Here is a 16,022-nt window from a genome sequence, read left to right on the forward strand (position 1 = left end):
AGAAACTGTGCCCGAGGAGACGGACAACTTTGAGAGAAGAATTTTACACAGATAGTGGAAAACTCAGCAACGGCTGAACAATATTACTTAACCAAGTAACAAAAACAGTACTTAACTGCAGTGTGCCCAGCATCCTCTACGGACTATGAGAATAGGATTTACCACCAGGTAATTAAAATCCTATTTTCTCTTACGTCCTAGAGGATGCTGGGGTCCATATTAGTACCATGGGGATGTACCAAAGCTCCTAGAACGGGAGGGAGAGCGCGTAGGCTCCTGCAGAACTGATTGACCAAACTTTAGGCCAAAGTATCGAACTTGTAGAACTTAGCAAATGTGTTCGACCCAGACCAAGTAGCTGCACGGCAAAGTTGTAAAGCCGAGACACCCCGGGCAGCTGCCCAGGAAGAATCCACCTTACGAGTAGAATGGGCTTTAACAGATTTTGGACACGGCAACCCAGCCGTAGAATATGCATGCTGGACAGTGACCCTGATCCAGCGAGATATCGTCTGCTTAGATGCAGGACCCCCAATTTTCTTGGGATCATACAGAACAAACAGAGTCCGATTTTCTGTGACGAGCCGTCCTCTTCACATACATTTTCAGAGCCCTTACAACATCCAAGGACTTTGATGGAACGGAGGAGTCAGTAGCAACTGGCACCACAATAGGTTGGTTGACATGAAATGCCGACACAACCTTCGGAAGGAACTGCTGACGCGTTCGGAGCTCAGCTCTATCTTCATGGAAGATCAAGTAGGGGCTTTTACAAGACAAAGCCCTCAACTCCGACACACACCTAGCAGAAGCCAAGACCAACAAAGTGACAGCCTTCCACGTGAGAAACTTGACCTCAACCCCCGGTAGAGGCTGGAACCAACCCGATTGGAGGAACTGTAACACCACGTTAAGATCCCAGGGCGCCGTAGGAGGCACAAAGGGAGGCTGGATGTGCAGAACCCCTTTTAAGAAAGTCTGAACCTCAGGAAGTGAAGACAGTTGTTTCTGGAAGAAAACGGATAAGGCCGAAATCTGGGCCTTTACGGAACCCAAACTCAGGCCCATATCCACACCTGCTTGCAGAAAGAGGAGAAACCGTCCCAGTTGAAACTCCACCATAGGAAACTTCTTGGATTCACACCAAGAGACATACTTTTTCCATATGCGATGGTAATGTTCAGACGTTACTCCTTTCCTAGCCTGTATCAGGGTAGGAATAACCTTGTTCGGAATGCCCTTCCGAGCTAAAATCTGGAGTTCAACCTCCATGCCGACAAACGTAGCCGTGGTAAGTCTTGATAAGCAAACGGCCCCTGTCGCAGAAGGTCCTCCCGAAGAGGAAGAGGCCTTGGATCTAGCCTGAACTCCTGTTCTCTTTATGAGTTTTAGAATCCGTGGAAGAGGAGGAAACACGTACACTGACTGGAACACCCACGGAGTCACCAAGGCGTCCACCGCCACTGCTTGTGGGTCTCGTGACCTGGAACAGGACCTCCGAAGCTTCTTGTTGAGACAGGAGGCCATGTTGTCTATTTGAGGTACACCCCAAAGACTTGTCACCTCCGGATAGAAGCCCCACTCTCCTGGATGAGATCGTGTCTGCTGAGGAAGTCCGCTTCCCAGTTGTCCACTCCCGGAATGAAGATTGCTGACAGCGCCAACGCGTGCCTTTCTGCCCAGAGGAGGATTCGTGTTACCTCTGACATTGCAGCTCTGCTCTTCGTTCCGCCCTGTCGGTTAATGTAGGCCACCGTCATTACATTGTCCGACTATTACTTAAAGAGCACCAGGAAGGCTTAGGCCGTAGGCTTGTGGGCCATTACTTCAAAGGACATTATTCAAAGGATAACTACAAGTTTAAAAATAATTTCAACGTTACACCAACGTTAAACCGAAGGAAAACAGAAGAACAATCATTCCACAATCTGGGCCACTAAAGGACAGCTTTCAAACAAATGTGAGTCCAATTCCTCTACACATCAAACTACTCCAGCCTGAGTAACCCATATTTAGAACTTAAATCTGTGATAGGAACGCTGCAAGACCTTTCCACTTTATCCACAACTACTCAAATTTATGTCTATAGCTTACCAAAACCAACTGAATTCTCACCTGTACTAATGTTATCTGTCTCTTTACACTATGAAAAGACTTCCACAAACTGCTCACTACAGCTCTCTCTTATGCAAACTCATGTATGTTTTTTGATGTAATGATTGGCTTGTAATTGGCATTGCATGTGTGGGGAAGTTGCACAGTGAAACAGTTTATTATTGCATGCTCTCTGGTGTTTACCTCCTTTGATCATTTGGTCATTGTGGTCAGGTGTACTATATCTTTACATTTAGGGAGGTGTATTCATGGTGTAAAGGACACAGTGTGATTCCTGATATATATATTATATATGATATATATATATATATATATATATATATATATATATATATATATATATATATATATATATATATATATATATATATATATAGCCCAGATTGGTGGGCGTCACTCCAAGGATTTGTAAAACTCGGTTTGGCTCCTCTCCACGGAGATCTTTAGTAAAAGGCGAAAGATTTGTTCGTTCTGAAGAGAAACCAGAGCTCTGGGACATAGCTATACCAGGATACAATATATTTAGGAAGGATAGAATAGGAAGAATAGGAGGAGGGGTAGCAATGTATGTGAAAGAAAGCATAAATGCTACTTTAATACAAAATATTGAAGACTAAACTGAGGCCCTTTGGGTCACCATAGAAACCGGGGAGAAGGATGTTATTCGCATTGGGGTGATCTATAGACCACCAGGCCAGGGGCAGGATTTGGACAGGAACCTATTGTTGGACATCACTAAAATGTCTTTAAAGGGAGAAGTCATAATCATGGGAGACTTTAATTTACCTGATGTAAATTGGGAGGGGTCTTTTGCAAGTTCACCTACAAGTGGCAAATTTCTACATTCCTTACAGGGAGCATCTCTCAAGCAATTGGTGACGGAGCCCACTCGCAAAGATTCAATATTAGATTTAATTCTTACAAATGGTGATAGGATATCCAACATATATGTGGGTGAGCACCTGGGATCCAGTGATCATCAAGCAGTATGGTTTAGTATAAAGACAGGATTCAACACCTGTCACACAAAAACAAAGGTGTTGGATTTTAGAAATGCTGACTTTGCAAAAATGGGGAGCTGTTTAAGTGATTCATTGGCGGACTGGTGGAACTTGGGAGTGCAGGAGAGGTGGGAAAAACTGAAAAGTGCAATATTAAGTACAACTGATCTTTGTATCAAAAGGGTTAGAAAAAGCACCAGGAAAAGGAAGCCAGTGTGGTTCACAAAAGAAGTATCAACTAGTGTGAAAGCAAAAAAGATGGCTTTTAGGAAATACAAACAGACTCAAAATAATAATGACAAAGAGGTGTATCTTGACAGACGGAAGGATGCTAAGAAAGTGATCAGACGTGCAAAGGCAGAAACTGAGGAGAAAATGGCCCAGTCAGTAGATAAAGGGGGCAAAACTTTTTTTTTTAAGTATATAAGTGAAAGGAGAAAATCAAATGGAGGAATAATAAAACTTAAGACAGAGAGTGAGCATTTGGTGGAGGGTGACAAGGCAATAGCAGATCACCTAAATAATTATTTTTGCTCAGTATTTACTACAGAAGAAGGGATGGGGCCACAGTTAAGTTGCAAGGACATTCATAAAAATAAGGTAGATGAAAGTACATTTACAGAGGAGAAGGTCCTAACAGAACTTTCACAACTAAAAGTGGATAAATCAATGGGACCAGATGGGATACACCCAAGGATACTCAAAGAGCTAAAAGATGTGCTGGTTACACCTTTAACAGAATTATTTAACCAGTCACTAAATACAGGTGCTATTCCAGAGGACTGGAAAAGAGCAAATGTAGTTCCACTGCACAAAAGTGGAAGCAAGGAAGAAGCAAGTAACTACAGACCAGTAAGCCTTACATCAGTAGTAGGGAAAGTAATGGAAAAACTATTAAAAGAAAGTTGTGGAATATCTTAAATCAAACCACTTACAGGATCCAAAACAGCATGGATTTACTGGTGGGAGATCATGCCGAACAAATCTTATTAACTTTTTTGACTCTGTGACGAAAATAATAGATCAAGGAGGAGCTGTAGATGTAGCATATCTAGACTTTAGTAAGGCATTTGACACTGTCCAACATCGCAGACTGCTAAATAAACTTGAAAGCGTGGGGGTGGATTATAAAACAGTTAAATGGATAAGAACCTGGTTGCAGGATAGGAAACAGACAGTTGTACTTAATGGAGTGCAATCTATGGAGGTAAATGTTACCAGTGGAGTACCCCAGGGATCTGTACTTGGTCCAGTTCTCTTTAATATCTTTGTTGGTGATATTGCAGATGGTATTGAAGGGAAGGAATGCCTTTTTGCAGATGATACAAAGATATGCAACAGGGTAGACACACCGGGAGGGGTAAAACAAATGATTCATGACCTAGGTAGGCTTGAGAAATGGTCCAGAACGTGGCAACTACACTTTAATGCTAAAAAATGCAAAATCATGCACTTGGGTCTCAAAAACCCAAAGGCTAAATATAGTATCAAGGGTACTATAATGGAAACTACTGAGGAAGAAAGGGATTTAGGAGTCACTATTTCAAGTGACTTGAAGGCAGGAAAGCAATGCAACAAAGCAATGAGAAAGGCAAGTCAGATGCTTGGTTGCATAGGGAGAGGAATCAGTAGTAGGAAAAAAGAAGTGATAATGCCACTGTATAGGTCATTGGTGCGGCCCCATCTGGAATACTGTGTCCAGTTCTGGAGACCATATCTCCAGAAGGATATAAATACATTAGAGAGTGTACAAAGAAGGGCAACTAAAATGGTGCATGGCCTACATCACAAAACGTACCCGGAAAGGCTAAAAGATCTTAACATGTATAGTTTGGAGGAGAGAAGGGAAAGGGGGGACATGATAGAAACTTTCAAATATATCAAGGGTCTTAAAGTTCAGGAGGGAAACATTCTTCAAAGGAAGAGAAATATTAGAACTCGAGGACATACACTGAGACTGGAGGGGGGGAGGTTCAGGGGAAATTTAAGGAAAAATTACTTCACAGAAAGGGTAGTGGATAAGTGGAATAGTCTCCCATCAGAGGTGGTAGTGGCTAAGACTGTAGAGCAATTTAAACATGCTTGGGATAGGCATATGAATATCCTTACAAAGAATTAAGGTTCAGAAAGGGTTGAGATTGCCTAAAGGATAAAAAAAGGGGCAGACTAGATGGGCCAAGTGGTTCTTATCTGCCGTCAAATTCTATGTTTCTATGTACCTAAATGGCTTGATCTTGTAGAAGATGCGCCGCTTGTAGAAGGCCGTTGTACACGGCTCTTAGCTCTAGAATGTATTAGTCTTGACCAACTTCCTTAGAAGATTTCCCCTTGGGTGACTGCACCCCAACCTCTGAGACTTGCATCTGTGGTTAGAAGGATCCAGTTCTGAATCCCGAACCTGCGTCCCTCGAGAAGGTGAGGCAGTTGTAGCCACCACAGGAGTGAAATCCTGGCTTTCGGTGACAGATGTATCCTCTGGTGCATGTGCAGGTGAGATCCCGACCACTTGTCCAGAAGATCCAGTTGGAAGGACCGTGCATGAAATCTTCCGTACTATAGCGCCTCGTAGGAGGCAACCATCTTCCCCAGAAGGAGAGTGCACTGATGAACAGATACCCGGGCAAGGCTCAATACATCCCGGACCATCGTTTGTATCACCAACGCTTTTTCCACTGGAAGAAATACCCTGTGCATCTCCATGTCGAGGATCATCCCTAGGAAAGAATCTCCTTGTCGGCTCCAAATGTGACTTTAAAAGATTCAGGATCCATCCGTGTTCCCTGGGCAGTTGAGTCGCAAGAGCAATGGACTGCAACAACCTTTCCCTGGAAGCTGCCTTTATCAGCAGATCGTCCAGATATGGAATTATATTCACCCCCTGCTTGGAGGAGAATCATCATCGCTGCCATTACCTTGATGGACACCCTCGGTGCTGTGGAGAGGCCGAATGGCAGTGCCTGGAACGGATAGTGACAATCCAACAGTGCAAATCTGAGATAAGCCTGGTGTGGTGGCCAAATCAGAATGTGGAGGTAAGCGTCCTTGATATCTAGAGATACCATTAATTCTCCCTCCTCTAGCCCTGAGATCACCGCTCTCAGAGACTCCATTTTGAACTTGAATTCCCTCAGATAAGGGTTTAGCGACTTCAGGTTCAAAATTGGCCTGACCGAACCATCCGATTTCGGTACCACGAAAAGGTTTGAATAGTAACCCTGGTGTACCAGATGAGGTGGGACTGGAACAATAATAGCAGACCTTTCCAATTTGTGAATGGCTTCCTGAAGGATAGCTCTTTCTGTCAGCAAAGCTGGCAGGCCTGATTTGAAAAACCTGTGGGGTGGGAGTTCTTGAAACCCCAGTTTGAATCCCTGGGACACAATATCCAGTACCCAGGGATCCAGACCGGACGACACCCAAACGTGAATGAAACGTCTAAGCCTCGCTCCCACCTGCCCGTTCTCCAGGCAGGGAGGTCCACCGTCATGCTGAGGATTTTGAGGACACAGAGGCAGGTTTCTGTTCTTGGGCACCAGCAGGTGCCGGCTTTGTGGATTTTGCACGCCTACCTCTGCAGAAAGTGGTAGGAGCCTTGGACTTTTTAGCTTTTGCAGACCGAAAGGACTGCACAGAGGACGTAGAAAAAGGTTTCTTCGTCGTCGGAGAGGCTGAGGGAAGAAAGGTTGACTTACCAGCGGTTGCTGTGGAGATCCACGCATCCAATGCTTCCCCAAATAGAGCCTGAACTGTGAAAGGTAGGTTCTCCACACTTCTCCTGGATTCCACGTCTGCAGACCATTGACGTAGCCAGAGTCCCCTGCGTGCTGAAACAGCCATGGACGACGTCCTTGCAGTCAGATTACCCTGGTCATTCATGGCCTCCACCATGAAACCCGCAGAATCCTGTATGTTACGTAAAACAATTCAATGTCACTTCTAGCCATAGAATCTAATTCCTCTAGTAACGTGCCTGACCACTTTACTGTGGCTTTAGAAATCCATGCACAGGCAATAGTGGGCCTTAATGCCACTCCTGAAGCAGTGTATATGGATTTGAGTGTAGTTTCAATCTTGCGGTCTGCCAGTTCTTTCAACGCGGTAGACCCCAGGACAGGTAAAATCACCTTCTTAGACAGTCTACATACAGAAGAGTCTACAATAGGCGGGTTTACCACTTTTTCCTGTCATCCTCAGGGACAGGAAGAGCTATAAGAAACCTTTTTGGAATCTGAAGCTTTTTCCTCTGGATTTTCCCAGGATTTTTCAAATAATGCTTTTAATTCCTTAGATGCCAGAAAGGTCAGGGAGACTTTCTCATTGTCTGTAAAGCAAGCCTCCTCTACCTGTTCAAGTGGTTTGTCAGTAATGTGTAACACATACCAATAGCCTCAATCATGAGTTGCACCCCTCTTGCCAGGGAAGCCTCACCCCTTGCATATCCGCATCAATCTCTGTCGTGTCAGAGTCGGTGTCCGTGTCGACCTGCATAATTTGAGCAAGCGCACGTTTTTTGGATACACCAGGGGATTTTGAGGTAGTGGGGACAGAACCAGACAAAGCCTCCACAGATTGTTTTAAAATCTGTGATTCAGTCTCATAATGCGCAATCCTAGTAGAAATCTGGGATATCATTCCCTTATTAGAAGCCACCCACTGTGGTCAGATTCAGAGGGCTGAGACAAAATATTACATTCCTGAGTACATGGAATGGATTCCTCTGGAGAAGATACATATTCTGCCTCACAAGACACAGAGTCCCTGGACATGGTTATGTGGGAATTTGCATACACACACAGGAAAATGTCAGACACAGTCCACCCCCCCCCCCCCCCCCCCCCCAGTACTTTCAGAGAAATAAAGCTTGGAGCCAGCACACACAGCGCCCCAATAGGCAGTTATAAAACAACTGCATGGCGCTGTGTACCCTTAATAGAAATACACAGCAAAATACAGAATTCCCCCCCTTCTACCACCCACTGGTACCGCACAGGATAACTGGAGTTGTGGAGGGTCAGCGCTCCCTGTCAGCAGCTCAGTGGTGGATCTGCAGGGAGAAAATGGCGCCGGATTCCACTCCGAGAAGCTCCGCCCCCTTAACATGGCACGTCTTCCCGCACAATTTAAATCTTTAAACTGGCCTGAGGTAGCGGCGCTAGCAGCGCCACCGAAGTCCCTGCTAGCTGAGTGACCAGTGAATAGGGTATCGTTGCTGGCCCAGGGAACCCCTCACAGCGCCGCATCATTACCACTGAGCCTTCCGGAGCGCAGTGTTAGTACTGCGCCCCGCACCCTGATGCCGCCATTTATACCGGCTCCCCACTTGTCGGGTCACCAGTATTACACTCACCACCACGATCTTCTGGCTCTGTTAGGGGGTGGCGACAAGCTGCGGGAGTGAGCGGTCGCCTTGGGGGATAACGATCATCACACTCAGGAGCTCAGTGTCCTGTCAGTGGAGAGTGTGGCCATTAACCTCAGCGGGGTGGACACTACTCTCCCTCCCTCCCCCCCCCCCCTCCGGTGGTAGGAGGGGCATAGAGGGAGGAGCCAGCCCACACTATCAAAGTCTTAGAGTGCCCATGGCTCCTGGTGGACCCATCTATACCCCATGGTACTAATAATATGAAAACCAGCAGCCTCTAGGACGTACGAGAAATTTCTGTTCTTCATTTTATTCACCAATAGATTTTCTCATTGATCATAGAAAAGTTATTATTACCTGTAGCCACTGACACAATCATCTCTTCTTGTCTGATCTCCTTAAGCTGGAGAATTTTCTCAAGAACTTGGGGAATCTTTGGACCCATGGAGGAGTCCTCCATCTAAACATCAAAGCAGATATATAATTTTCAGAAATGCAGGGCGCCAACAAGAAAACAGTATTTAATAGATAGACGGAAAAGGAATAACAGTGATAAATATACAGCCACTCCCCCTAACAATAAATCAATATGACAAACAGTACAGCAGAATGTGCGTCATTCAAGTCTTCAGATTAAAAAAAGAGACACAAACATAATATCACTAATGCACAGTTGCAAAATACTAGATCACATAGGAATATTGTACCTCTCTGGAATCATCTCCCGATAGCTGATTGAGAAGACGTTGCCGGGCGATGGAGGGTGGAGGGATAGCAGTAGCAATCGGAAGGTTGCCTACAGTTACACAGAAGAGCAGATTACTAAAGTGCACTAAAAATAAAGATGTGAACTCCCATGGCAAAATCTTATCTCATTACCTCTGGGAAGAAGAAGGGACCTTATGGTGGAGGAATCTTGTTCAATGAGTGATGCCTAAAAGATGGAAAGAAAAGAGAATGCACCAAGTGAGAGTGTGATTTATTAAAGGAAAGATAATGCTGATAAGAATACAGTTTCGGAACAATATGTAAAAGATATCATACTTATCTCACTAGAGAAAACAACAAAATAAAAAGAGCAGCTAACCATAGGACGTCCATCATTTTGTGGTGGTTTATTGCCTTCTGTGTTCAGGCCAAGTGGAAAGCCCATCCCCATGGTAGGCGGTGGGGGTGCTTGTAGATTGGAGAGGGGCATGCCAGCCATCTGAACAAAACAAAACAAAACAAAACAATACATATACATATATGTAACAAAACTTATAAAGGGAATGGAGAAGGATATCCTTTTTTTTTCTTAAAGTCCTTAACCAGTAGATATTGGAAATAATCCACCATGTTCCGAACACAAGTAATTGAGCCACAGGTAAAACGTAAAAGTGTCACTGTATGGACAAAAAAAAGAAGTTTCTCAATCCAATTTCAAGCAAGTCCAACAAGTCATATTTTGAGGCTTTCTGTACTTATCCTACAGAGAAAATGCCTCAGAAAATGATATATAGAGAATATATATATATATATATATATATATATATATATATATATATATATATATATATATATATATATATATATATATATATATATACACACACATATATACTAGGTGATTCATCGCGCCCTGCGGGCGCTCTTCACACCGTCGTAAGGGGCTACGCCCCCTTAACCCCTGTATGCCGTTCTATATATGTATTATATGAAGTATTACCTGCATTCCTAGTTTTGTGAGTGGTTAAATATTGCACAATGAAAGGGCGTTGGATGGTGAAGGGGGCGTAGTCCCTTGCGACGGTGTGAACAGCGCCTGCAGGGCACACTGTACAGAATGCAGCGGGTGTGGGGGAGAACGCGGATGGGGTCGTGAGGCGCTGCAGGTGGGGATGTGCGGGGGAGTGGGATCCGGAGGCGGTATGGGTGGAGGAGAGCGGGGGGTGCCGCGGGTAGGGGCAGGTACGGGGATCTGGGGGATGGGTGAGGGGGTTCCGGAGGCGCTGCAGGTGGTGAAGGGGCGAGTGCACCGCGGGTGGGGTAGGGGGTCCGGAAGTGACGCGTGTGGCGTAGGGGGGTTTGGCAGATGGGGTCAAGAGGAGCAGCGGGTAGGTGCGGCGGGTAGGGGAGGGGCAGGTACGGGGATCTGGCGGATGGGGGAGGGGGTTCCGGAGGCGCTGCAGGTGGGGAAGGGGCGAGTGCGCCGTGTGTGGGGGAGGGGCAGGTGCAGCACATGGGGGAGGGGGTTGGGAGGTGCTGCGGGTGGTGGAGGGGCGGGTGCAGTGGGGCAGGCTGTCAGAAGGTGGTGCGGGTGGGGAAGGGGTGAGTGCGCTGAGGGTGGGGTAGGGGGTCCAGAAGCGATGCATGTGGGGGAGGAGCAGGTGCGGGAGTGTGGCAGATGGGGGAGGGGGTCTGGAGGCGCTGCGGGTGGTTGAGGGATGGGTGCAGTGGGGTAGGAGGTCAGGAGGTGGTGCGGGTGGGGTTGGTTGCGGGGAATGAATGCGGATGGGGGAGGATGTCTGTAGATGTTGTGGGTCCTTCCCCCTCGGCAGGCACATCTTCCCCCCCCAGGGCGCCAGGCACATCTTTCCTCACCCCCCCCGGCAGCCGGGGACCCGCTGTACCTGGAGGTCCGGACGGAGGGTTGCCTCTCTCCTCACTGGGCAGACGGCAGGAGAGAGGCGCCGGGGCTCAGGCGGGGAGCGGGAGTGACAGGCGCTCGGCTTCAGACAGAGCGTCGCCTCCCGCCCTCACATCTTCGGCGCAGGTCCGGGGGGAGAAGGGTGTGTGACGTCAGTAGCTTAGCCCACATCTGTGACTCCGCCCAGCACAGAGTCACAGACTTGGGCTAATATATAGGAGATATAGAGATATATATATATATTCTCTCTCACCAGTGTTTATATGGTAGACATCAGAAGTCAGCTACATCATATAGCTGCCATGAACGATAAGTAAGCAGTTATATGGTCCCATAACAAAATTGTGGAACTGCTAATTGAAAGAAAAGTGTAAGGTAAACATTTAATTAGGAAAAAAAAAAAAAAAACACAAAACACTAAGTAAAGAAAGGCGGGAGTACCATAAAAGCAGCTATAACATCTATACTTTGTAGCTACGTGTAATTTCCCAATCACATCCTTACCTGGGCCAGTCTCGCAGCTGTAGAGGAGATCTCACCATCATCGTGAGCCTAAAAACATTAACATAAGATATAGATCCACAATGTTTTGCTGACACCGAGATGGATATAGTGCCAACTTTTCTTTTGTAAAGAATGGCTATAGTTATGCAAGGAAAAATAATTGAGTTGAACTCATAACTAAGTCATCAGCTGCTAGAAGGCCTGCTAGTATGAGTTTCAGATAGTGAAAACTTATTTCTAATGGAAATTTGGTACCATGACAGGAAATGTGCTTCCTGTATGTAAGTTGCCTAGCTGAGAGCTGATATGTTAGAACTGCACACTATCATCCAACCCCAATCGCCCTATTATTAGCCAATATCCCTTACACTGCAGAACCCCTAAAATGTAAGGAATTGAGCATGTACAGAATAATATGAATTTGGTTAGCCTGTGATCTTTTTTCTTTTTTTTCTACCTTACCTGCGCGGCAGTGTATTCAATCTGGTCATCTATGCTACCTGCAAAGAGATAACACAGTAAGTATACATAAAAAATAGATGTGAAACCTAAATAAAAGCTCCATAAAAACCATACTTAGAAACTTAAAAAAATAAAATAAATACATTTATATTTTACCATGATTCACAATCCTAAATTAAGTGGTCACTCCAAACTTCATATTACAGATGTGAAAGTAGTGTGGCTGAAATACTTTGCCCATGGTTTCTTCTATATCAAAGGTCTGGATTCATATAACCATGAGGTGCTGTGGGCAGTTACAGTTGGCCGATTCTGCTCGCACCTCCGCAGGCTGTGATCAGAGTTAGCCTCCTGAGACGCAACACGCAATGCTGATGGAAACACGTTAAGGCAACTTATAGGGCTAACTGAATTTTGCCCTATGTATAGTAGATAACAGGCATGGAAATGCTCTGCAGCAGAACGTATTCTTCACAGAATGGTAAACTGTCGTGCTGACACTTGTGTCACTTGCTTTATCTAACGAATAATGTCTATTTCTTGTGTAATATAGAACTGTTAAAAACAAAATTTGCCACACTTAAAGCATAAAAAAAAACACAAGGTCCTAAACATATGCCTGATGAGAAAAATATGAGACACTCCCTAAAAGAATATGTTATATAAGCCAATAATAAAGGCAGTGCAGGGCAGTTGTTATAAATAAATAAGCCCATTATTTTACTAGGTAGTGTATACAGCAACAATGTTACAAAGATCAATGACGTAACCAACTCAAACATTTAGCTAAACAACAGCATAGGGAAGAGCATGGTGAGATGGGTATGGGTCATTAGGTCGACCACTATTGGTCAACATGCATTAGATCGACAGGAGGTTTTTTTTTTTAAAAACTTTTTTTTAGAGTTGTTTTCTTTGTAAAGTGACTGGGAACCCCAATTAGTGCACCGTGGCCCCTCGCAAGGCACGCTTAGCTTGCCATGCTTCGGGCATGGTGCCCCAATTTAGTGCAACTAAAACTTGCATGAAAACATTTCCCACTATAGTTACCTACTGTATGTGCAACTACTATAAGGGACAGATTTAATTAGCTGCAAGGTTACCGGAATGTGAAGCAATGCTATAATACAGGTTACAGAAACAGGATTTCCTCACTTCGCTTTCCAACATTAACTGAATCTGCATGTTATTATCATAATGAAGTGTTTTCAAATTAATATTAAATTCCTGCACCAATAGAGTAAATTACTAAATTACTTTCCGCGCTCTTGCTAAAATCCATATTGTGAGAAGCCAGATACCTTAAACACGTTTCATTTTGGGGACTGGTTAAAATACACTGCAGAAAAGGTCTCTCTATAAACACAGCTACATAGAAACAAAATAAAAAAAAACAACACAGGAAACTAAATAAATATTTAACGTGAAGACGAATGTTCATCAGTCAGTGATAAATCTTTGTATTCCCTCCTTCATACAGCAATGATGGATGGCAGCATGAAACAGCTCCAAGCCATATCCCTGCAGTCTGCTTTCTGTAATATGCATGAAAGCAAAACTATAATCTACTTACCCTCTGCCATATCCGCCATGTTTCTGCTGTACCTGGTGATGATGCGCCGGCGGGGCTAGAGTCGCGAGAATCGTACGTCACGGACAGCGACTACCGGAAAAAAGGTGGGACCGGAAGTAGAATAAGAGATTGCGTCCATGATTGTTAAGGGAAAAGTATGATTTCCGGCGTGGTCGTCGTTTGGTTTAACTATACGCGAGTACACACGCCCACACAGTAGTCATCAGGTTTGGGTTGGTTCTATATCGAAGGGGCTGAAGGGACCTTGTGACGTATTGAGGGGAGGAGCTACGTCACCAGGGGGAGGAGCTACGGATGAACAGGGTACCCGAAAAGTACCCTCGCGGGCTCGCTTCGCTCGCCACGCTTCGGGCACGGTGGCTCGCTCCGCTCCGCTTCGCTCACCACCTAATTACTAAAGGTAATAGTTGGTGGCGTGGATAGTAGAGGAACTATCCCGCTGGCCTAGCTCCTCCCCCTTGTGTCGTAACTCCTCCCACTTACGGAAAAGGTCCCTCAGCCCACTTGATTCTAGCATCTACCCCGCAGGTTTGGTGCTAATTCAGGTTGGATCGCAAATCGCGATCCAACCGGAATGTTTGTGGTGGGCCGGCGGGCGCATGAGGAGCGCTCGTACTACGCATGTGCCCGCACTTTCTGTGGGGGGCCACAGAAAATGCAATTGCCTCTGCATGTCAATTAGGCAGAGGGGGGGGAGTGCCAACACTCAGACTCCAGGGCGGGGCGACCCGAACGGTGGACGGAAGCAGACAACCGGAGTCTTCTCTGGGGCGTGGTCGCTGCGGCACACGTTGCTGCCGCGACAGGTAAAATGGCGCCGGGACTCCTGCGACCGCAGCTAAGCTGCGCCGGCAGGAGTCATCTTTAGCTTCTGCTAGCAAGCAGTAATTGCGAAACTATTGCAATTTCTGCTTGTCGAAGGGGAGGGGAGGGGGGGGGGGGGGTGTCGGTCAGTATGCTGGGCGGCCCCCAGCATGCGAGAAAAAGGATAGCAAATTCTACTGATTAGCAGAATTTGCTATCCTTACTGAATTAGCCCCTTAATATGGACTAAGGGGCTAATTTACTAAGAATTGTAAAAATTAGCAAAAATTGCGACCAATTGCGAAAGCACGCCCAAACGGAAAATTTGCAACACTAATTTAATGTTACCAAAAAAAAGGTGGACTTGTCAAATTTGCAAATTTTGCGATGAGCTTTAAAAGTCCGCATTTTTTGCGAAAAAATGTACACTTTGTCACATTTTTTGCGTAAAGGTTTCTGATGTCACAATTTAACATCAGCCACGCATAACATGCCTACTGACAGGATGCGTCGAACAAGACAAGCGACTCCTGCTGGTGAATCCACAAATGCAGGCTGAAAAGAAAAAAAACTTTGTTGAAAGTTTACCTACATGACATATTAATGTTTCTCTAACGTCCTAAGTGGATGCTGGGGACTCCGTAAGGACCATGGGGAATAGCGGCTCCGCAGGAGACTGGGCACAAAAGTAAAGCTTTAGAACTACCTGGTGTGCACTGGCTCCTCCCCCTATGACCCTCCTCCAAGCCTCAGTTAGATTTTTGTGCCCGAACGAGAAGGGTGCACACTAGGTGGCTCTCCTGAGCTGCTTAGTGAAAAGTTTAGTTTTAGGTTTTTTATTTTCAGTGAGACCTGCTGGCAACAGGCTCACTGCATCGAGGGACTAAGGGGAGAAGAAGCGAACTCACCTGCGTGCAGAGTGGATTGGGCTTCTTAGGCTACTGGACATTAGCTCCAGAGGGACCATCACAGGCCCAGCCATGGATGGGTCCCAGAGCCGCGCCGCCGGCCCCCTTACAGAGCCAGAAGACAGAAGAGGTCCGGAAAATCGGCGACAGAAGACGTCCTGTCTTCAACAAGGTAGCGCACAGCACTGCAGCTGTGCGCCATTGCTCTCAGCACACTTCACACTCCAGTCACTGAGGGTGCAGGGCGCTGGGGGGGGGGGCGCCCTGAGACGCAATAAAAACACCTTGGATGGCAAAAAATGCATCACATATAGCTCCTGGGCTATATGGATGAATTTAACCCCTGCAAGAATACATAGAAAAACGGGAGATAAGGCCGCCGATAAGGGGGCGGAGCCTATCTCCTCAGCACACTGGCGCCATTTTCCCTCACAGCTCCGTTGGAGGGAAGCTCCCTGGCTCTCCCCTGCAGTCACTACACTACAGAAAGGGTTAAAAAAGAGAAGGGGGGCACTAATTACGCGCAGTATTAAAGACACAGCAGCTATAAGGGGAAAAACACTTATATAAGGTTATCCCTGTATATATATATATAGCGCTCTGGTGTGTGCTGGCAAACTCTCCCTCTGTCTCCCCAAAGGGC

The 16,022-nt window shown here is 45.9% G+C and overlaps 1 protein-coding gene and 1 non-coding gene across 3 annotated transcripts in view; both read right to left on the bottom strand.

Annotated features, from left to right (window-relative positions):
- The window catches only part of SF3B2 (splicing factor 3b subunit 2), a 103,723-nt gene extending 89,923 nt beyond the window's left edge, over positions 1-13,800 (bottom strand). The window contains exons 1-7 of one of the 2 annotated variants that reach the window (XM_063945170.1): positions 13,647-13,800; positions 12,074-12,111; positions 11,612-11,659; positions 9,566-9,685; positions 9,358-9,412; positions 9,186-9,274; positions 8,836-8,938 (exon numbers count right to left, since the gene is read on the bottom strand). In XM_063945170.1, the coding sequence (XP_063801240.1) occupies positions 8,836-8,938; positions 9,186-9,274; positions 9,358-9,412; positions 9,566-9,685; positions 11,612-11,659; positions 12,074-12,111; positions 13,647-13,665 (472 nt within the window). In that variant the 5' untranslated portion in view covers positions 13,666-13,800. Of the gene's footprint in view, positions 1-8,835; positions 8,939-9,185; positions 9,275-9,357; positions 9,413-9,565; positions 9,686-11,611; positions 11,660-12,073; positions 12,112-13,374; positions 13,398-13,646 lie in introns of those variants that run through there. The other variant, XM_063945171.1, reaches the window with a different exon arrangement.
- Positions 2,491-2,606, bottom strand: LOC134971054 (U5 spliceosomal RNA). Its single transcript, XR_010190206.1, has one exon. It is a non-coding gene; the product is annotated as a U5 spliceosomal RNA (small nuclear RNA).
- Positions 13,801-16,022: the final 2,222 nt, after the last annotated feature.

Source organism: Pseudophryne corroboree, chromosome 11 (assembly GCF_028390025.1).
Source record: "Pseudophryne corroboree isolate aPseCor3 chromosome 11, aPseCor3.hap2, whole genome shotgun sequence".
NCBI classification, from domain to species: Eukaryota; Metazoa; Chordata; class Amphibia; order Anura; family Myobatrachidae; genus Pseudophryne; species Pseudophryne corroboree.